General features: G+C 30.4%; 1 protein-coding gene across 2 annotated transcripts in view; it reads left to right on the top strand.

Moving 5' to 3' along the window:
• The first annotated feature begins 2914 nt into the window (after nt 1-2914).
• Nucleotides 2915-24252, top strand: part of LOC142321416 (NBAS subunit of NRZ tethering complex-like) — a 147783-nt gene continuing 126445 nt past the window's right edge. For both annotated transcript variants that reach the window (XM_075359486.1, XM_075359484.1), the window contains exons 1-5: nt 2915-3237; nt 7306-7400; nt 16108-16241; nt 20152-20285; nt 24024-24115. In XM_075359486.1, the coding sequence (XP_075215601.1) occupies nt 3157-3237; nt 7306-7400; nt 16108-16241; nt 20152-20285; nt 24024-24115 (536 nt within the window). In that variant the 5' untranslated portion in view covers nt 2915-3156. The remainder of the gene's footprint in view (nt 3238-7305; nt 7401-16107; nt 16242-20151; nt 20286-24023; nt 24116-24252) is intronic.

Below are 24252 nucleotides of genomic sequence, written 5' to 3'. Positions count from 1 at the left end.
GGTAAGTTAAAGGTCTAGGTAACAGAGAAAGAATTGATTTGATGTATCAGAATCTTACTGTTAAATATTTAACTGATATTTACTAACTGAGAGAAACATGAAGAATACATACATAATACATGAAGTAACAAATACTACATTTATTGGTTTGAGTATTACTTAATAGTAAAAGAAGATGTTTGGTTGAGATGTAAGCATTAAAAGTTGAAATTGCAACATAGGTTTACAAAATCTTTTAAAAATCTTAGGTCTCATTTTATTTCTTATTTTCTTATACATCAATGAATTAATTGGGAAGTAGTTTAATACAGATTCGTGCTATTGTCTATGGGCTTGACATGCTAATGTTCAAGAGTGTATTTGGTCATCAAGAAAGCAATGGGAAATGTAAATATAACTGATTTTGAAGTTTTGAGAGATTAGAGATTAGTTTTGAGAGATTATGATTACCAGTGCTTAACTATTGCCCTTCAAAATAATAGATAAGGACTGGTAACCATAGGAATGCTGAGTAGTTAATTTTTAATGTGACATAATGAGATTATGATAATCTGCTGTTTTTTTATTTTCTTATTCTTCAATCTGGCAATTTTTTTTAGAACAGCTACTGCTTTATACATATTTTCTGTCATTTTTAATAAATTACCAGTCCATTAAAAAAAAAATCTTCCCATCATTTTATTTTAAATACAATTAAACAATTTTTTTTATAGAAACAATGTTATTCTGTTGATGAATTTTAAATGACAATTAAAATAATATAATAATATCCTGAATTTTATTCACTCAAACATAGGTGCCTCTTGCACACTTATGCCTCTTAAATAGGTGTTCAAATAACTTTAATTAATGCCTGAATTGTGAATTACTTTCTCTATTTTCTTTACCTTAATATTATTTCATGCGTTTATATTTTATAAATAATTAAAATGAACTTTAATCACATCTATTTTTTATATTATAATTAATTTTTGATCCTACTTTGTTTAAGGCAGTTTTTCTCAACTTATGGTTTGTGTCTCCCTGGAGGGGGGCGTAATAACACTAAATGGGGTGTGTTAGCATATCGAAATTAAAATATTATTAAAAAGATTTATTAATTTACTGAAAAGAAAGTGAAACAAAATACATTCTGACATAATAAATAATAAAATACTCATTTACACTGATATAATAAGTTATAAATAGGATTGTAACAGTACTGCACAATGTATTTATTAAACTTATCAATAGTAAATTGAAAACAAGTTTAATAATTATTAGTGACAATTTCCTTGGGCCTGTCTTGCAGAGCAAAGTTTTTCGAAGGAAGGTTTAATGTTAGAAACAATGAGTTCTTTTTCTATACTTAGCTGAGATCTTATTTTTTCTTCAAAGCAGCCAGCACACAAAATCTGGTTTCACAAAGGTAGAATGTTGAAAATGGTTATAGTATATGAAATGCTCATGTTTTCAATGCAGAAAACTCATCATCCAACCTGCCCAAAGTTCAAAGAGTATTTTATTACTAAATTGTCTTTTGATTTCGCCACTCGCCGAGCAGTCCATGAAGATTTCTTCTTCGGCAGTTGAGAGCCCTTTGGAAGTATTTTGAAATAAATCCCTAACCCACTCACTACCAAGTTGTTGTCAGCAAGAAAATACTTTTTAGAATTCTTTGTCATCATGGCTAAATGATTTTCAATGGTTATAAAAACAACTTTCACATGTTGTTCTCAGCCTTGTAAGTTTTAACACGTTCATTCACATTTTCAAATATTTCTAGGTTTTTGCTTTAAATTTCTGCTCCACAATTCCACTTTAAAAAGCATTAAGTTTATCACTTGAATCTAACATATGTGTTATTTACTCCTTGAAGTTGAAGATTCAAGGTATTTAATTTCTTGAATATGTCAACCAAGTAGCTCGATTCCATTACAAATAAAAATTTGTGTTATTGTTTATTACATTTATTCTAAAATTCAATACAACTTGTATTTTATTTAATTTAATATTATTCCATTTCTACTTAGACAATAATGGGCTGCATTCTTGAAGTTTGTATTGAGTGAAAGTAGATTTTTACTGGAATAGAAGATTAATTTGTACCAAACTGCAGTAGATATTTAAAAGTACCAGTAATTTATTTCTGATAATAAGAAAGTCAGAAGTCAAAGTTTCTTTATTCAAAGAGGTTTTGATTTTTCACAACATCTGAGACGCTTCAATTATAGAGTGCAGCTTTAAGGAAAACTGGGACAATTTGTGTAAAGCAACAAATTAATGTCTGTATTTTTTCTCCAAAATGATATATGTACTCTCTTTTAGTAATATGGGAAATATTTTTAATCAGTTTTAATTTTTTTTTAAATTAAATAAATTTTAAAGCAGCAAAACATTAAAAATCCACATCTAAGAAATTTCTAATGATTATATGATATATATAATGATAAATAATAATAATTTTTTCAGAAAAAAAAACAAATGTAGATTATTTTACAAAAACTTGGTTGTATTTATTATTAAGACAATTATTCAAATTATGAATATTTTCTCACGTTTTGCTGACAGAAAAATAAGTATTTATGAAATATTCAATTTGTTAAAGTAGAGATTCTAAGATATGTATTTTACAGATGTACTGTACTTTTAAATATAAACAATTTGAACAGTTAAACACTTCGCAGTTACTGTTAAAAATCAATATAACCTAAATCTTTAAAGAACAAATATACGCATGTAAAGTACAAAAAATTGTTTATTCTGAGTAACTAAAGTTTGAACTAGTTAAAGAGTTAGAGATGAAATAAATATTTCTTAGCTTCGGCGTTTGTGGAAATGAATATACGCGGCATATCAACTTCGACTGGGTCGAAACTACTTTAAAACTATCGACTTGTTCGAAGTTATAATACATATTGTTTTTGGTCGAGTTTTGTCAGTAGGTTAGGTTTCTTCCTAACTACCGTAATATTTTGGATGTTGGTGTTCAGAATTAGATATTTGCTTCGTTTTTGTTTGGTTATTGCTAGATTTATAGCATCCCACGAAAAATCATGCATTTAAATTACTGTTTTTCATAAATTAATGTATTTTTGTAATTTTTTATATAAAATTTTCACGTACGTGTTTTTGAAATAATTGCCTTATTGCAATTTCTGATAACGGATTTGCAAGATGATAGACGCTAATAAAACTGATAATATATTATATGAATTGTTGGTTTATTCGGAGTGGACTCAAGAACCTGATGTCTTGGTAGTATTTACTCTTAACAATAACTTTTTACAATAGGGGTTCTGTTTATTACTTTTATAACCTAATGTATTGTTTTAGTTGTTATTTGTTATCGATAATATATGACTGAGTTAGTAAGCGGTTTATTCAATCAGAAAATTGCTGCAGTCAGTTGATTTAACTTCGTCAACTTTCTAATTATATTCAGAATAATTTGAGAAATTTAAACTGTCACAATGAAGCTGATTGAGATGTAGAAAACAAAAATTTAAGAATGCATAGAGTTATAGTAGGCTAATGACATTTATGGCAATGTACCATATAAATATGATAGTCTTAAATCACTTTGACTCAATATGTAAACCAATTCAATAGTTTGTAACTTAGTTTTAGATATAATGAAGACCAAGTCCAGCCCTAAGCATTCCAACTTAAAAAGCTCAGTACTTATGCAATTCATTATGAACAAGCACTTTCAATATTATGACATTGCAAAAAATTTGCAAACAATGAAAAATGCTTAATGCACATTAAATTGAAACAGAAAGACCTGATTAACCAAATTTTATTTGAAAAATACAAACATCAAACAAAATTTTAATTGCAAGGATATTCCTCAGAAACGGGTTTCCAAAAGTAAAAAAAAGGGTTGTCAGGGTACTTTTTACGCCATATATATTTGCCCAGATATGATTGCAAAAGTTCTCTGTGGGTACCAAAACGTTGCTTATGGTTTTCTTTTGCCTTTTGCCATGTTGATTTATTGTGATTGGTACATGCACCAATTTGAGGGTCAACAAAATTTTTAGAATGATTGACTGTAAAATGAGTGTATCCAAGATCCTTAAGATTACTGTAACCTTTAACTTAACTTTAATTAACCCTGTTTAACTTTAATTGCAAATGCTCATTAAAACCATTGGAGTGGTTTTAATGAGCACTACATAAGTGCCAAAAGCTCTTTCTACACTTTCCTATACTTTCTTTCTTTTTCCTGTTTAGCCTCCGGTAACTACCGTTTAGATAATTCTTCAGAGGATGAATGAGGATGATATGTATGAGTGTAAATGAAGTGTAGTCTTGTACATTCTCAGTTCGACCGTACCTGAGATGTGTGGTTAATTGAAACCCAACCACCAAAGAACACCGGTATCCACGATCTAGTATTCAAATCCATGTAAAAATATCTGGCTTTACTAGGACTTGAACGCTGTAACTCTCGACTTCCAAATCAGCTGATTTGGGAAGACGCGTTAACCACTAGACCAACCTGGTGGGTTACACTTTCCTATACTAATCCTATTCCAGCAGTGAATGAGAGAGCTCATTTATGAGATATTGTAGATTATTGGTAGTGTGTTGTTGGCCATTGTTGTAACATAGAAAATATACTTTACTACTTTGAAATCATTAGCCAGAAACAGCTGCATTGAAGAAGTTACCTTCTATTACGTAACTTCGTGTAATATGCTTAACAATTTGTAACTTTTCAGCATGAAGGGTAAGTTATAGATGTTGTCTAGTTAAGCTCCATTATACCTCTGTAGGTAATTATTTGTAATGTACTGTTTGACTATGTATTTAAATAATGTGATAGTTGATTCAAACTGAAAATAAATTAAAAACGTTTTTAAGATGTTTCTGAGCTTAAGCACAACTGACCCAAATTCTGGTGAAACCTCTTCATTCCCTCTTGTTTAGTTATTACATATGCTTATTTATAATATTACTTTTTTTATATCTTTGTGTTTCATTATTCAGATTGAGTGAGTAGTTGGTGTTAATGACAGAATAGTAGGAGTTTGTGACTATTTCTTTTATTGTTTGATGAATTTCTAGCATCTAACCTTTTTCTGTTCAGAGGAATCTCCTTACAACTTCTTAACATTATTTTAGGCTGTTTAAAAATTTTGTTTTTGTTTTTTCAAACAACCTCTTTGGTTGTTTGTCCATAAAAAACTAATATCTTGTTATTAAGAGAAAGTGATTAATGTTTATTATTATTGCTTTACCCTTTCTTTTGTTCTTAAGAATTGAGTTGTTCTGATTGACTGTAAATGTGTGACAGGTTTTAATAAACATCAGAATATTATATTGCAAACGTGATATTTGAATAATCATGTAATATTATAACGCAGTAACCAGTGATTGTTTACTACCCTTTCATTTTTCAGAATGTTGACATGTTTATGCTTTCTTCTTAGTGACAGACTTATAATGCTAATTTATATCATAATTTATCCATTTTTTCAGTTTAAGTTGGCTTTTATCTATTTATGTGTAAATAAATGTTTTTATTTGATCTTTATATAGATCACATCAGAAATGAGTAGGTTTGCTATTCAGCAGATAAAAAAGGACATTCTAAAGATTTAGATAAATCTTGGTTTAGATTCCCTTGGAATTTATGTTAAAACCTTGACCTTTGACCACATTATAATTACACATCTGCGTAATTAAAAAATAAAATCATCAGCTGATACCGTGTGACAATAGCGACCCAGTACCTGAAGCTGGCTGCAAGAGTGTCTGAAGTATTATGATATGAGTTTTAAAAACTCTGTTTAATAAATGCAGTGCCATTTGAAAAATTCTTAGTACAGAAGTAACAATAAAAAAATTTAGATATGGTTAAAGTCATTTAAGCACATATTTATACGTTTTTTTAAATTAGATGCAGAAAAATCAGATTTTTTTAAGTTCAACAGAGTTAATAGTGATTTTATAAAGTAACATTTTTTAACACTTACTTTCTTACAAGGGAGATTCTACAAACGTGAGTGATCATTTCTCGTACTCAGCTTTCCATTTAACTCTGTCACTCCAAATGTCTTCTTTATATGGCAAAACCCTTATATCCAATGACTCCTAAGCTTTCCCCTCTTATTTCTCTCATAATGTCCCTCAGAAATCTCTTAGATTTGAAATCCTGTTTACTGCCAAGCAATTCAGATGACCATACTAATACCAGCTATCTGCCGTCCATATTTTCAAATAGTTTTCTTTACTTCCATTTGTTCTCAAATATTAAATAAATAATATGAATAGTGTCTGCGTGCAACATTGTCTTCAGTACCCCACCACATTACATTTAACTTCTGAATTATAAATTAAATTACATCTTTGGACTAAATTTCCGCTCTGTAAAGAGGAGTAGTAGGTTTGATAGTGAATATAAAAATTAAACGTTCAGTGTTTTTCATGATATCATCCCACAAAATGTCATAAAGTTTTCTAGTAAATACTTTTCCTTTATTTATATTTTCTCTTGCTGCTGATTTGTTATAATGTCCAAGGATAAATTAAATATTTATACTCATCTACAGCCTGAATCTTATTGATTAAAAGTCTTTTAATTCCATTTTGTTTGTACATACTGACTTTTGAAAAAAGTTGATGATAATACTGTACCTTTCTGTTAATGTTTCATCACCAGTGCCGGATTTACCTTCGACGAGGTCCCAATCAAATCAATCTTTTTGAGGCCCCCCTCAAAAATGGTTTGCATGACAAACCAATTTTAAAATATACTGTCATTATAATCTATGCTATAAATATAAATGAAGCTTTTACATAATTGAAGATAGCAATTACAATTATACATAAGTTATAAAAGTAATACATAAAGTATTATAAATATATTCTTTATTTTTTGTTAATTTTACTTTTATTTTTCAAAATTTTTTACTTTGAGGCCCCTGTCAAAGTGAGGCCCTAAGCAGCTGCTTGTTTTGCTTTATGGTAAATCCTGTACTGTTCATCACTAGAGACAGATTTGTTAAAATCTAATAGTCTTTTTTATTACTAGATTTCATGGTAGTTTTATTAATTATATGTTTATGATAAACTTAACTATGTTTACTTAAAAAAGTATCTAATTTGTTTTTATTTTCATTTTGTAACTAATGTTAATGGTAAATTAATTTGATATAAAGCATTTTTTTCCCTTTTTTATGGTATTAACTATGTAAATTTTATGCTAATAATCTTAAGAATGGTATTAGTTCTTACAACTTGAACTTATGTAATTTTTACTTGCTTTTATCAAATGTCATTATGGTTTTTTACTTTATTTTATTTTTATTACAGAAATGCTCTAAACAAGGTGATAATCAGGTCTCATTGCTTACGAATCCTTTCTCTTATTTTAGGAAAACTTTGTCATTAACTGAAGAAATATGCAGGTTGGTGTATATTTAATGATTAAATGTTTAGTTACTTTTTAATGAATAATGTTGTACTAATCTTTTAATAGTAGAGAAATGGTTGATTAATGTAATATATTTACAGTTATAAGATAAGGCATACAAGGTCTGTAAATAAAGTAATGAGACTGGTTCAGAAAAAAATTTTATTTACAATCCTATTATATATGGAGGACTCTTATCACTTTCGAAATAGTTCCCTTGGGAAGCCACACAACGTTTCAAATAGTTTTCCCACTTTTCATAGCGGTGTTGGAATTTGGAATTCAGAAACCAGAATATCCTTCAGATGGTGGTAACATTTTTTTAAATGTATTCTACTGTTCCTTTGAGGTGTTTTCTTAAAGTTGGAAACAGGAAAAAGTCGCAGGGACTCAATTCAGGAGAATAAGGTGGTTGAGGAACTTCATTAATATTTTTCTTTGCCAAAAACTCATTAATCAAGAGTGCAATGGGAAAGGGTGCATTGTCATGATGCAGCATCCTGTTGTCTTTGATGGCTGGTCTCACGCGGGCAACTATTTTCCACAGTCTTTCAAGAATTTCTTGGTAAACAAATTGATTTACAGTATGTCCTGTAGGCAAAACCTCCTTATAGAGATTGCCATTACTATGGAAGAAACAAATTAGCATGATTTTGATTTTTGATTTGCTCATTTTTACTTTTTTAGGACGTGGTGAGTTTGTAGTGTGCCACTCCTAGCTCTGGTGTTTTGTTTCTGGGTTGTATTCAAATATTTAAGATTCATCACCAGTAATAACATTTTTTATAATATCAGGATCAGTTTCAATTCGCCATAGAAGATCACGGCACACTTCCACCCTGTTGTATTTTAGTTCAACAGTGGGTTTTTTGGAACCAGTTTTGCACAAATGTTTTTCACGTCCAATTCGTTTGACAATATTGGATGGACTATGGTATGGTTCAATTGCAATTGCTCTGCAGTCATTCTGACAGTTAATTGCCAGTTGTACTGTATCAAGTCTCTTTCATTCAACATTGCTTTCACTTTTTGACATTAACGATCTTTCAGAGTGTGGATTGTCTGGAACTGATTCCTGGCCATCTGAAAATACTTTAAACTACCTAAAAACTTAGGCTCATGACAGAGCATCATCTCCATATGCTCTTTTCAATTTTGAAAAAGTTTCAGTAGCATTCTCATTGAGTTTAACTCAAAACTTGAATGCAAAACGTTGGTCATAATTAATATCACTCATTTTTGTAACACAACAAAAACTCATTTCACAAAAAGTTTGTTTACATCTCAATGTGGCAACAATAGACCAAAAATATTAATAAATAATATAAATCAACTATGAATAGTTGATTTATTTATGTTCACTAGTAACTTTACATTGTTGCCTCTTTGACTGCCAAAAAAACTAGTCTCGTTACTTTTTTTTACAGACCTCATAGATCTAAAGATCTACTGAATAAATTTCAACAGAAGTATTACTTTTTTAAATTATGACAATAACATTCTTTAAACCAGATAAAATATCTGTCCAAATTTAATTTTTTATTATTATAGGCCACCTACAATTTCATTATGCGAGGTCTGTTTACAAAATTATTGAACATTTTAAATTATGTGCCAATGGAGATATTTAGACAGATGCGGTTGGCAGCATTGTGTTTCACATAATGTCCTCTATAATAGGGTTGGGAGAAACGAATCATTATAATGATTCAATTCACATAAATCAGTTGTCTAGATTAGAATTACTGATTCGAGTCATACAAATTTTTCAGTGTATCCAATGTCAGTAATTGTTAAGAACAAACAGAATACACAAAAGAGTATTTTTATGAATCACTGCAATGCAATGCCAAATGTGGGTTGACAACCACTTTTGTTTAAAGGGTTGGTACATATAAATAAAACTACATTTACATCATTAAATTTTAATAATTAGTATTAAACTTACTATATTTATTATCAATTGATTTCTCGGACAACTGATTTTGAGTTTACTATTATATTACTGAGTAGATTCTGAGTAAACTATTAAAAACTTGATGAAATTTATCTACAGCTAAGGTTAAAAAATATTGCAATGATTTCATTTTTGATAATCGCTGTAAAAGTAGGCGATACACAAGTATTGATAATGAACTGTATAATTATATGTCAACAAGTAAATAACAAAGCAGTGGGTTTTCATTAATTTTGTTTATTCTGAAATAATCAAGTTTTGATTTGATTAGGTTAATTTAGTTCATTTACGATGATGCTTTGGTCAGCAAAAATTTCTTCATTTTATACTTTACAGACCACGTCACCAGACAGGCCACCTATCTGGTGACATCTAATTACTAATTGACCGCAGCTGTTTCAGTAATTTGGTTCTGGTAAAAATCAATGAAATTGATTCATGATTAGTGAGATGTGGAATGATTAGTTGCACAACACTTTATGTGCGGCTGTAGTCATGCTGTGGAGTGTTCTGTGTTCACTTTGAGTTTCTATATAGTGTACAATAAAAATCTTACAGATTCTCTGTAATTTTCGTTGTTTTGGCTTTTTTTTTTGTAACAAATAGTTTAGATGTATTTCATGCGGCAAAGTAAAATTTTGAATTACTGTACTTTAAGATAACATGTTATTTTTTAAATATTTTTTGTTATTTTATATTGAGCCTATAAAACTTCAACAGTTACGAGGGTTTCATACCACAATGTCTTCTAAACAGAATAATGTGTGGTATAATTTTAAAAGAATAAATAGTGAAAAAGCTCTATGTAATTTGTGTTTATCCCAAATAATGATTAAAAATAGTATAACATAAAATTTAACGTGACATCTAGAACTGAAACATTCCACAGTTGATCTCAAGAAAATGATTACTTGTCCTTCTGATGTTAGTGAAACATTAATTATGAAACTAATGTATGTATGAATGGAAATAATGACCCATTAACTTTGAAATCTGTTGATGCTTAACAAACCTCATCTTTTTAATCGCTTCAAATGGAAATCCACTAGACACATCTGCATGATCAGAAATCACGACAACGTGATTTAAAAAATTGCAAATTATGCAATATGGAGTGAAATATATGTTGCCAGATAAATACATGGCAATTGATAATCGGATATTAAAATTTGTAATGAAAGATTTCGATCCTTATATAGTAGTAGAACAACGAATTCAAAGATTTGTTGAATATGTTCAACTTGACATATTCAATCCCTACCAGGAAAACAGGTTCGAACAGTTTGTTGAATTCACTGTATCAAGACACATTAGAAAAAGTAAAATGTGGAATTAAAAATGCATCACATTGTCTTTCAGCCAACAGCTGGTCGTCTCTTAGAAACAAATCTTATTTTGCCATAACAGCACATTATATAAACAAAGATTGTGCTCTTCAATCAAATTTACTGTCTACATTTAAATTTCAGGGGACATACCAGTGAAAATATAAAAACTGAAATGAAAAATGTTATACAAGAATGGGAAATCAATCAAAAAATTACATGTGTAACTGATAATGCTAGCAGTATTGTAAAAGCTGAACAGCTTTATCAGTGGTGGCATATTTCATGTTACGCCTACTGCATTAATTTGGTCATACAATCCAGTTTAGATGTTATTAATGAAAAAAAATGTAAAGTAAAACAATTGTGAAATTGTTTAAAAGAAATCCCTATGCTTCAGAAAAATTGGAGACGGTTCAAAAACAAAATAAGTAGCCAGTATTAACTTTACGGCAAGACTATCTGACGAGGTGGAATTCCACTTATATGTTCAAGAAAATCCTTCTGGTTAAAAAGTCTCTGCAGAGTACATTGGTGTGATCAGTTTGTCTTTTGCAGGAATTAAATGATGAGGATTGGTTTATCATGGAAAGTTGTGTCAAAATTTTGTTACTGTTTGATAAAATAACACAAGAAATGTGCAGTGAAAAATATATAATCGTTTCAAAAATTTATCTTTGCGTTCATGGTTGCAAAACCATTGTAATTCCTTTAAAGAAAAAAATTACGACTGTAAAATTAAACAAATTTATTATAGAATTATGAAGAAATTTATGCTAGATTAAATAAAAAGTATGATTTAGATATTTTAAAAGAAGCGACTTTTTTGGACCCTCAATTCAAGGAATTTGGCTTTAAATTTCCTGATGGTGAAATGCATTGTAAAAGAATAAAAGATAATGTAATAAATAAGTGTTGCTCTATACATAAAGGTAAGGGGATAATAGATGCTCCACAGCAATCTTCTAGTTCAAATCCATTGTGTCAGGAGAAAAAAAAACGGTCAATGTGGATGCAAGATTTTGACAAAGCTGTTAAGTTGGAACTTAACAGCTTAAGTCTATAACTTCCAGGATCCACTGTCACTAAGTATAATAGTAGATAAATATTTAAAAATGCCGTTCTGGCAAGAACCAAGGACCCCCTCATTTGGTGGAGAGAAAATAACGTTTTCTTTCATATAACTTTCCTGAAGTTATATGAAATAATGAAAAGAAGTTTGCATTCCAGCAAGTGCCTCTTGTGAACGCATTTTTTCTAAATGTAGTCAATTGGTACAGAAAATTGAACCAGGTTATTGAGTAATAAAGTTTCAAAAATAATGTTTTTAAATGCCAATTTGAAATAGTATTTTACTATAACTAAAAGTCATTTTATAAGTATTTTAAAAAACAATAAAAAACAATGTTTTTTATACATCCCCACAAGAAAAAATCACAAGGTGCCAGGTCCGGACTCCTTGGAGGTCAGGTTATAGGTCCTTGCCAGCCTATCCATCGATGCCCAAATTTTTTGTTGAAAGCCTGGCTGACGAATGCGCAGTAAAGTGCATGAGTGCGCCATCTTGTTGAAAATGAATTCGTATGTTTTCATGGTTCTCATGGTCTGGGAATGGGGTGGCTTTTACGAAAAAAAAAATATTGCTATAACTTTTTTATTAAGTAAAAATATCGAATTAGTTTGAAGTTCCTACGATTCTTTGGATAGGGGTCTAAATTTGTCTAAGTAAAGTTTTTTGATATCACCGACCATTGGCTCAGGGGGTGGAAAAAATGGAGTAATTTTTAAAGACAAAAACATATCTCCCTTAATAACCCCAGTATCTCATTGGTTTAAAGTGGTCATTAGTCCTCTAAACATTACCTAAAACCTTTGTCTGAAGCAATTTTTAATATGATCAACCCTTACGGCAAGGGATGACCAAAACGAAAAAAAAAAACAGAAAAAACAAAATGTCTATAACTTTCCTATTAAGTGAAATATCGAATTCAAGTCCTTACTATTCTTTGGATAACGGCCTAAAACTTACGAGACCAACCCTTACGGCAAGGGATGACGAAAATGTTGCTGGATTTGTAAGATAGGGTTTGTGTTGTATGCTAAACATGTGAAACTTTTTTTCACATGCAACCATTTTCTTATTAAGTAAATTTAAAGTTTTTCTTAACTTAAAGGTGGAAATTTTTTAATCCCCACCTTAGCACCTGTGAAATCTTTTTTACAATTTTTTTTAAAATTAAATTATGTTGATTTATTAATATTTATTAACCTCAGATTGTAAAAAAAATTACAATAAATAATAATAAAAAAAAGCATGAAAAAAATCAGAGTGAAATAAAATTTAATGAACTTTTCATTAAAAAAAAAGAAAAGAAAAGGAAATAAAGTCAGATTCAAACCGATGTACCTCTCCCTTGTAAGAGCCAAATAATTCATTAATTAACATTTTTTTGGCTATAACTATGAAACCAATGAAAATAAGTACCACTTATGAACATCGTTGAAGAGCTGTCAATGAGGGCTTATTATTACAGTTAAGAAAAAGTCCAAAATCCAAACCTTTCTGGATTTTGGGCTTTTTTGGACACTTTTGGCTTTGTCGATTGCAATCAAAGGGGGAGGTGCACAACTAGATGTTACAACAGTTCTAAATCCAAAATATTAATATCCCACAGGTAGTCGTTTTTAAGTTATGCGAGGTACATATGTACGCTGAAACTAATCAAAATGGATTCAGGGATTGTCAAAATGGATATTTTATTTCCGTTGAAATCTGAAAACCAAAATTTTTCGCTATCACAATACTACCTTTACATAAGGATGTAAAAATAGAGATTTATAAATAACAGTTAATTATTTTAATTGGTTCCAAATTATTTTTGTTGGTAACTGGTCTCTGGTTATTGAATTCACGGCTGTAACAATCCGATTTGGCAGATCTTGAAGAGTAGCAGGCTTAATTGGTAAAACCACCGGGTTGGTCTAATGGTTAACTCATCATCGCAAATCAGGTGATTTCAAAGTCGAGAGTTCTAAGTTCAAATCCTAGTAAAGGTAGTTACTTATATACAGATTTGAGTAGTAGATCATGGATACTGATGTTCTTTGGTGGTTGGGATTCAATTAACTTTACATCTCAGGAATTGTCGACCTGAGACTACAAGACAACACCTCATTTACATTCATACATTTTATCCTCTGAAGTAATACCTTACAGTAGTTCTGAAGGCTAAACAGTAAAAAAGGATAATAACCCCGAAGTAAAAGGTTATATGTATATATATATTTGTTGTTTATATTCTAGTGTCAACATATTATAAAATATAATTATAAACGAGTGTCTAAAAGTAATAAAAAAATATTATTACATTTGCTATTTAAAAATTAAAGAAATAAAACGTTTCATTTAATAGAACGTAATAATATTAAAAAAGCCTATCTTGTATAAACAAAATTTATAAAAAAATACAAATAATACACTTGTAATGTAACACGCTTATAATAAATTATAATATAAAAAACAAGTTTAAATTTAATATTATATTATAGTACAATACGAATGGGATAGGGCAGCTTACACTTTTAATATCAACGTATCACTTTATATTTAAATGACTTGAAAATAACGTGATATTTAATAATTAAATGTCCGATGTTTAATATAAACGAGGTCATGGTTTTAAACGGACTTTTATTTAAAATCAGTAAAAGAACTTTAATTATTAAAAATAAATTATTGTTTTTATTTTTACGTAAAATATCTATTTTTTAAACCGAATGAATTATCCAGTTTTAAGGGGTTGCAAGTGGGTAAAACCCCCCCAAATTACAAAATAGTTTATTTCATTGTATTTTTGGACAGTCAAATTTTTAGGTAGATTTCATAAGAAAGCTACCTATTGTAATGGCTACCATGTTTCGACTTAGGAAAATTTTGACATACATTCGCATTTCACATCCCCCAGACTCCAAAACCACCGTCAGTTCAAAAGTTATATATATATTTATTTGTTTATTTATTTCACTTTTTTGTGGATACGATAATTGCCGTAATTTTCCGCCAATCACTTTAAAATTGTTCCTTAAAAATAACTGGTCCAAAAATCTCAGTCGAGTTCATTAATGGCCAAAATCGGACCATTGGAATAGAAATGGAGGGGGGGGCTTTTTCTAAAAAAACAAAATATCACTATAACTTTCTTATTAAGCAAAATATAAAATTAGTTTAAAGTTCCTACTATTCTTTGGATAAGGCCCTAAAACCTATGTAAGTAAAGTTTTCTGATATCACCAACCATTGGCCCAGGGGATGGAAAAAATTGGGGTTTGAAGGCAAAAAACCATACATACCTTAATAGGCACAGTATCGAATTGGTTTAAAGTGGTCGTTAGACCTACAAACACTACCTAAAACCTTTGTCTGAAACAATTTTTGATAAGACCAACCCTTATGGCAAGGGATGACCAAAATGTTGCTGGAATTGTTAGAAGATGGGCTTGTTGTATGCTAAACATGTGTAACTTTTTTTCACATGCAACCATTATTGTATTGAATAAATTTAAAGTTTTTATTAACTTTAAGGTGGAAATTTTTTTATCCCCTACTTATTTTTTTTACCTCCGGAGCCACCGTTAGGCATTGCTTCAGAAGATGGGATGAATGATTTGTAGCATGTGAAAATGCCATGCCTGACTGGGATTTGAACCCAGGACCTCCAGATGAAAGGCCGAGATGCTACCACTCATGCCACGGAGGCCGGCTTTATCCCCTGCTTAGCATCGGTGAAATCTACCTCTGCCTTCTGGTGTGCCGAAAGAGATTTTTTTATGTTACTCTTCTTAATCAATTATGTTTGTAATGGATTTATCTAAAATATTTCTTTATTAATTCATAAGTTTAATTGAATTATTATAGTATAAATTCATCAGGGTTAAATTGAAATTTTGACCTACATTTTAGTGAAGGACAAAAGAAATAATTTCCATTAAGATTTGTGCTGGGTTATTTTAACTGTAGGTGGTAAGATGTAAAGGTAAGAAGAATTTAAATACACTGAATAAATACTTTAAAATAGAAATCTAATGATGATGGTAGTAAATAGAATTTCCCATTTGTGCAGGAGTTTTTTTTTTAATCTTTTGGATCAGCATTGGATGAGATAAATGATTTTTAGCATATGTGAAAATGCCATGCCTGACCAAGATTCAAACCCGGGACCTCCGGATGAAAGGCCGAGATGCTACCACTCACGCCACGTAGGCTGGCTTTGCAGGAGTTTATGTGGGTCTTAGTGTGCAGAGATGGATGGAAGTGGTTATATTTGATTTCCCTCAGGTAATTTAGACAGGTCTTGGCCAGTTTCATATCGTGATTGATCTAGTTAATTTTTAATTTTTATCTATTTTTATTTCTTATTTAGAGTTTTAAGTTGGAGGCTTCCTTGGAAATTTGCAGCAGGAGAACAAGGAAAGGTAGTAGCTATATTGCAAGATAACCTTCTTGAAATTAGAACTTCAAGAGATGAATATTCTTCTGTTGTTGGAAAAGCTATCGGTGAGCATATAATCATTTCTGTACTTCAGTTATATAATTTGTTTATTAAACTTTTAGTAAGTAATAAAATTTACTGCTATTTTTAAAAATTTAACCCCGAATTACGTTGCCTTATTTATTAAATAGCAGGGATTATTACATTTTTAGTTGATTTTTTGTTTATTTCTCTCTCTGAATCATACATTGTTATATAAATCAAGTTTTTTATTTTCTTTAATGATTTTATAAGTTCTGAAAATTTTGATTTATACGTAGTTGTCATGCTAAAGCGCTTAACAAATATTTTATAAAGTACACTTACCTGTCAAAAGACCAAATGGGGCAGGAGAAATATATAAAGCAACAAATCTTATGGGCTTGGAAAGACAATTGTCTAGACATTTTCAATGATGAATTCAAAATACTGGTGGTTGAAAGAGCCATCTTCTCCCTGAAGAACAAAAAGGCATTTGGTTGTGATACATGGTAGTAGCAAGATTCCTCAAAACTCTTGGGCCGGCTGCATTCTGGATGCTGCTGTCATTATTTTATCAAATACGGAAATCAGTCCTAGCATTCTGGAGGAAGGCAGTAATAGTACCAGTTTCTGAAACCCAATAAATCTCCTGACTCTCCAGCTTCTGCCTAATTTCTCTGACCAGTGTTTTGGCTAAAGCTATGGAGAGAATGCTGAATGCTTCCCTCGCCTATTACCTGGAAAGCAGGAATGTTATTTGTCAGTAGCAGACAGGCTTAGAAAATATTGATCGACCACGCAAAAACTTTTATGTTTTAACCAGGAAATTGAGGACTCTGGATAAATCTGAAATGTATGGCAGTTTTTGTGGATTTCAAAGGTGCATATGACTCTGTCTAGAGAATGAAATCATATGAAAAACTTTGCAATTGTAATATTAGTGGGGATACGTTAAGGTGGCTTTACTTGATCATCAGTCAATGGTTCTGTGCTACAAGGATTAATGATATGTTACTGGGTTTTAGTAAACAAAATGTTGGTGTTCCTCACAAAGCTGTACTGAGCCCAGCCTTGTTCAATGTCATGATCAATGACTTGCCAACTGCCCTACAGAAAATAAAACGGATCAGGACAGTAATTTATACAGACGACCTTGTTATATGGGTTTCATTATTGAAAAGCAAGATACATAAACTATCTGTCAAATGAGTACAGCCCTGACTATTCTAGCAAACTGGTCCCATGAGAGTGGCATGATGGTTAGTACAGAGAAGACCTTTTATAATGTATTCTCTATTATGCATTCTCTCCCAGAGATTAATTTGACGTATGAGGGAGAGCAACTGCAGAAGTGTGGCAATCTCAGATACCTTGGTCTGTTCCTGGTTGTAAAGATGAAAGGGAAGAAACATGTTGAAAAGACTGAGAAAGTAAGGAATAGACCAAATAAACTTAAAACATTGGATAGGAAGCAGTGGGGAATGATCTTTATCAATGTTAAACTTAACATACATACTTCATCTTTAAGCCTAACATTTGCTTATGAGATAATTCTCCTGGTATTGTGGTTTTTTAAAAATACTGTTAAATCTTACAATGAACTTTTTTCCTTCTCAGACAATGTATTTAACAAAAAAAAATTATTAGAAATAAATTTAGAAATAATTAGGAGTACAGTTGGAATACCTCCTTGACAGTTATCAATCAGTGATGTCTGGTATCCCTGCAAAAATTGTTTATAATTTTAGTAGTATAGTAAGATTATTTTTGGTACAGGCTAAACCTTCCATAATAATTTATGATCAAAAATTCCATTTTGTTCATTATTTTAATTTTCACTTTATTAATTTTGTTTTCTTGTCAAGATCAATTTTTTAAATTTAATTCAAAATGAGTGAGGTTGTCTACCATTCACAGATCTATTAACACTTAATAATTTTAATATGTATATATATATATATATATATATATATATATATTACCATATATATGCCTAATTTAATGTTGGCGGGCGATAATGGTAGCAACAATGTGAGCGGGCGTACAGTATATGGACACGCTGATAAACTGTATTACTCCCACCGCGCAGTTCTCCCACCATAGTGGCGCTGCAGCCCCATCACTCTCAGACTCCAATAAAAGAGCATGCACAAGAGTGAATTTGCAATTTATCGTTGAACACCACCTGGAGAAGACCAAGAAGAAGAAGAAGAAGAAGATGGAAGAAGACAGAAGAAGTTCCTCGACTAGCTCAATGTGGGACCTCCTGGTGGATGCCAACATCCCCACCAGAGCAGCAGGCCTGGCCGGCCTGCCAAGGGAGTCGCTGGACGCGCATGTTACCTTCCTGCTCCAGCTCCAGCTTCAATCACCCTGGCTGGTAGACTCAACAGCAGGAGCCGGCCCAGTGTGGGATCACTTGGGGAGAACCACCTTAAAGCTATTCAGCAACAATATATATATATATAAATTTATATTTTATTTAAATCTCTTTGGTACCATTCAACGCTACAAACCATGTACACTATGTTTCAGTTAGAATTCTCTAAGCTTCTTCAGGTGTCAATACACCATACAAAATTCTCTTACATACTAAGAAATTAACAGGTCTACACATAGATAACAATATTTTATCCTCACTCTTGTAATAGATTCCCCTACTCGTACATGATATGATTTTTTAAATTAAATTAACATATATGTTGCTTAATCCGGCTATGTCCATTCTATTGTTGACAGTGTTTGTATTTTTCTTGATGTATATCATTTTTAGAGTGGTTCTTTTATATGTATTTTGTTCATTGTCTAATATTTTGGTTCATAGCTGGATTAAGCAACATACTGATATGCTAATTTAATTTAAAAAATAATATTTATATTGTAAATTTAATTTTGAGGAAAATAATGTTTAATGTTTGTAATTTTTGAAAAAAATCTGTGCATTGTAAAGGTTTCAATACACAGGAAATAGCAATCAGGTTTTATAAAGAGACACATAATTATCTAAAGATAAGATGAGTCAGGTATGATTAGGGGAATCTATTACAACAAGGGTGGGTAAAGTAAGAATGTTCTTTAAAGCTATACTTTGTGGAGTGGCAGAATAAGTTTATATTATATAATTAGCTACAATTTACATACAGAGGAAATATGGATTACAAAAAATTTAATGTAAATAAATTATTACAATTATTATTATATATGATATTATTCTTTTTAAATACCATCCCCTGATTACTCTGTACTGACTTATTGTCAGTCAAAAATTAAATTTTAATCTAGTCCTAAAGCTACAATTATCTACTTGCTTATAAATGAAGAGGGAAAAGAACTCTTCATTGGAGAAATAAAGTTTACTAAGTAAGTAATAAAGTAAGTAAGTCAAGTAAATAAGTAAGTAATAAAGTAATAAAGTTTAGTAAGTAAAACTTACTAGAGCTTTACTTTATTAAAGTAATATAGTTTTCAATTAAAAAAAAGTTACCTTAGCCTTTTTATAATCACATCACATGTAGTTGGTCATATGTTAATTTTTTTTTATCTTTAAACTTTGATCTTGCATAGAATATACATTCAGGCCTACATTCAGATTTGTTGTCAGTGAACCTTAACGAATCTACTTATGTTATTTCTTGTTTTTATTTATAGTCTAAATTTATTTTAAATTCTTTTTCTCTAAAATTTGTAATTATTTTTCATGATTATGAAGATTTAATGATGAAAAAATACAAATGTAAATCCCAGATCTTGTTGATTTGAATTCAAGATTATTTTGAGGTTTTATATAAAATTAATTTAATATCTATAAAATTTATTATGTTTTATTAAGATTACCTTGGCCTTCACATTCATTAACTGCATCCCAGAAGTTGCTGTTACATTATTGCAATTTTTATTGTTCTCTGAATTAAATTTTTTTCATTATTTTTTGATGATTGTTTATGTTGTTTGCAGTTGGAAAGGATAATTTACCACAGTGGAGAAGGCTAGCTTGGAGCCCAGATTGTAGTATGCTTGCTGTAGCCTCTAGTAATGGTTCTGTACATTTCTATGATCTTCTAGGGAGCAATCTATTTAACATTCCTCCAGTAAGTTGTTATTTATTTAAAAATTATTTCAGTATTTTTTTTTTACAAATAAAACTATTGTGAACACAACACTAACAATTTATTTGTACAAGTAAATCGTTATTCTTATTAATATTATATAGCAATTTCTGATACAATCTCTATAATTGTGAGCATTGATTGTAAATCTTAAAATGAAGTTACAGTTCTGGGTTTTTCATATGAACCAGACTAGATCAGAATTTTAGTGGTTCATAATCATATAGTGACTATTCTCAATAATATTCTGTCATTATCATTATTGGAGAATCTGCCTAAAACAGACCTCAAGGGAAGTTTTTTTTGCCACTTTTGTCTGTGTTCTGAGCTTCTTGTCCTTGTAGTTTCTTTCAAATCAGTTAACAGTCTTTTGTGCCCTCTTTCTCCTACTGTCTTTCTTTATATTATTACTATTTTTTCTTAAACTACCTTCTCTTCTTTCAGATTATATACATATATTAGTCATCAGGGTTCTTTGTACTTGCCCTTCCTGTCTAACCAGGGGCTCTGCCCCCTGGACCTGCTGTGTTTGTTATCCTCATTCTCAAGAGGGTTAGGACCACAATTGAAGGCGTAAAACCTTCCCTGTGATAACACAAATGTATTCTGAAAATTTGAAAGTAATTTGTGGTTGGTTCTCATGTGGTGCTGTTGTTGCAAATGGACAGAATGTATATGTAAGATATAACATATATTTTGTTGCATATATGTTTGTTTTATACACATTTGTATTTATTTCTCTCTTTTCAATCCCAAATTTCACATTTCATCAATTTCATATTTTCATCTTATGTTATATTCTCTGACATTATAACACCAAGCCAATATTTAATAGCTTGCTTTGATAGCTCATCTAAGTGGAGCTGTATGCTTTAATGAGACCTCATGAATCAGTTAAAATTATCTGTCATATCAGCAAATAATTTTTCATATAAAAACAAAATATATTTTTTGTATATATGTTTTATGTAAATAAACAAATAATATATTTATATAGTATGGCGTATTATTTTACTGAAATAATAAGGATACGGGATCTTCTGAAAGTACTGTTATTGTAAAATTAAGGTAAGATATACCTTATTATCAATATTCTGTACTATGTGGTTTATTTTAATAGAGTTTAATCATAGTATGGCATGCATATATATATATATATATATATATATATGCCATATATGATACATGAAAATAAACCAAAAAAAGTTATAAAAAATTCAAAAAATCAGTATTTAAAAAGTTTTTTCAGCTCCTCCACCATTAATATTGCCCACAAAATATTATTTTTCGGTTACTTGTACTACTATTATGCCTAGGAAGACTTAAAAAAATTTTGGTTAAAAATATGTAATAAATAAAAAGAAAAATTTTTTGATTTTTGGAGATGGGGTAATTTTGAAAGGGGCCAAATTGGAAATCTATATATTTTTTTGACTTAAAAAAGTTTGTTTAAAAATATGGAATAAATAGAAAGATAGCTTTGTTTGATTTTTGGAGCAAAATGTTTTTTAAAATGCTAAGATGCATTTTACTCAGTACATGCGTGCATGTACTGAGTTTAATATTGAGTGGTTAATCTAAAGCGAGTTTAATATAAAATGAGCCCAAAGAAACTGTTTACTCTAGCCCCTGGAGATATTGACCGCAAACTTTTATATTTTGTTTTTAGGGTCTCTGGGTCATGAAACATCAAGAAATGCAAACACAAACCATTCCTCATTTTTTCATATAAAATATAAATTCAAAACAAAATCTGTAGTTATTCTGACCTCAAAGTGTATGTATTTGTTTGCATTATTTTTGGATAACTATTCAACCATTTTTCATGAAATTACTAAAGATTGGTAACAGCTCATAATAATGCATTGTTTTAGTTTTACTTAAATGTTTGATTTCACAAATGTGGTCTTTGTCAGTGAAAAAAGTACTGAAAAATACATAATTATGCATAAAGATTTTTAATTTACTATAAATTTTGCTAAAACGATTTAAACATTTTGTAAATATTTTTGATGCTTTTAGATGCATTTACTTAGATGCTTTTAGATGTAAGAGTACTCAACTTATTTTCATAGAAAAAACTAGGAAATTGTTGTCCTTAATTCTAGTTTCCTTCACTCTTTCAAGATTATTTCATTCAATTGTAGTGTTCTGCTGTTAGGGCAGGTCCTGTCACAGCTGCTGCTCTCCATCTTGTTCTATCCTTTCTAACTTATTTGTTTCAGCATATGTTCCCTTTGCCATAATCCCATCCATCATTTGAAATCTCTTCCTTTCCTTCCATTCACCAAGCCTTCCATTCCATCCACTAATAAACACCTTCTTCTCATACAATGTCCTAGCCGGTTCCTCTCCTATATTCAATCACATTTAGCATTTTTCTGTTCTCTCCGATTCTCTTTCAAACTTCGTTATTTTTTACATGGTCTTGCAATCTGACATTTATCATTTTGCACCACACCCATATCTCAAAAGCCTCAATTCGTTTTCTATCTCTATGTTTCAGTTTCATAGAGCATCACACTCCAAATAAAATATCTCATTAAGCTCTTCTTTAATGGTAAGTTTAACTTTCCACAAAGCAGTCTTCCCTTTGTATTAAATATCTGTTTACTTCTTAATATTCTTGTTTTAATTTCTACTGTGCAAGTCAGGTCATCAGTATAAAGCTCCTCAAGTCCTGACATTTCTTACCAGCTCTAAAACTTCATTTCCTATCTTAATCTCAATCCTATCCTCTTTTCCACCTAATACCATACATTTTGTTTTCTTTTTTTGATCCTCATATCCTGACTTTTGCAAACTTCATTTAAGACATCAACCATTTCATTTAGTTTATTTGGACTCTCCACCAGTACCATCATGTCATCAGCAAAATGTATTTATTCTATTCTTCCTCCCGTGATCTTTATTCCTCTTTTCCCATTCAGACAGCATTAAATTATTTCTTCCAGATATATACTAAACAGTGTTGGTGACATGCATATCTCTGTCTCATTCCCCTTCCCATTCCTATTCTTCCGTCATTTCATCTCCTACCCTCTCTTTTATTCTCTGGTTACAGTACAGCTCTTTTATTAGGCACTTCTCTTTCCAGTCAACTCCCTTTTTTTCTAAAATTAGCAGTATTATCACATCCAACTCTTTCAGATGCCTTTTCTAGTCAACAAATGCAACATACACTCTCTGCCTTCTTTTCATATGTCTCTCACCTATACTCTTAGCAGCCCTACCCTCAAGGCAACACATAGATTCATTCACTGGTATAAAGTAATTTGTTCTTCTTCAAAGCAGAGTAGTAATGTTTCGCCTTTCATCCAGAAGTTATGGGTTATGGGTTCTGATCCAGCATGCATTTTTCACATGCTATAAAATTCATTATCATCCACCATAGTAACTGTTATTGGATATCAGCCTCTTGATAATAATGTATGACTAGATTAGATACTAGAGTCTGAGTAGTAGTATTGAGCTAGAGAGTAAACTTACTAGTTTAGTTACAAATAATGTTACTACTTTATTTGAAGTCAGGTAATGGTTGTCTGGCTGATCTTCTGTGTTGGGATTGATTGGCAATACTTCTTTTTATCCTAAATTACTTTGCAGAGTTTAGGTAACAATATGCAAATTATTAATGTGTTTAACATTATTTTTTGTGTGCATACTGAAGCTAATAATTTATCTTTAATTTACTTTTAATAATTTATCCTTTCATTTCAGGTCCATGAAGGTACTGATTCGGTTCATGTAAATTATGAAAAAGCACTTGCTAGTATTTTGTTTATTTCTTCAAGGACTAAAAATCCAAAATGGTAAATTATTTGCTATATTTGTAAGTTAGTGATTACTATTTTATTCTCTACTGCAGTTTAATTTGTAGCTTCTAAAAAGACGCGGTTAACTTTGTTAATGAGCTTTAACTGTTTCTAAGCTTATTAGCTTAAGCTTA

This window comes from Lycorma delicatula, chromosome 3, assembly GCF_047948215.1.
Source record: "Lycorma delicatula isolate Av1 chromosome 3, ASM4794821v1, whole genome shotgun sequence".
Taxonomy (NCBI): domain Eukaryota; kingdom Metazoa; phylum Arthropoda; class Insecta; order Hemiptera; family Fulgoridae; genus Lycorma; species Lycorma delicatula.
The sequence above is the reverse complement of the archived record's forward strand: the minus strand, read 5'-3'. Positions and strand labels throughout refer to the sequence as shown.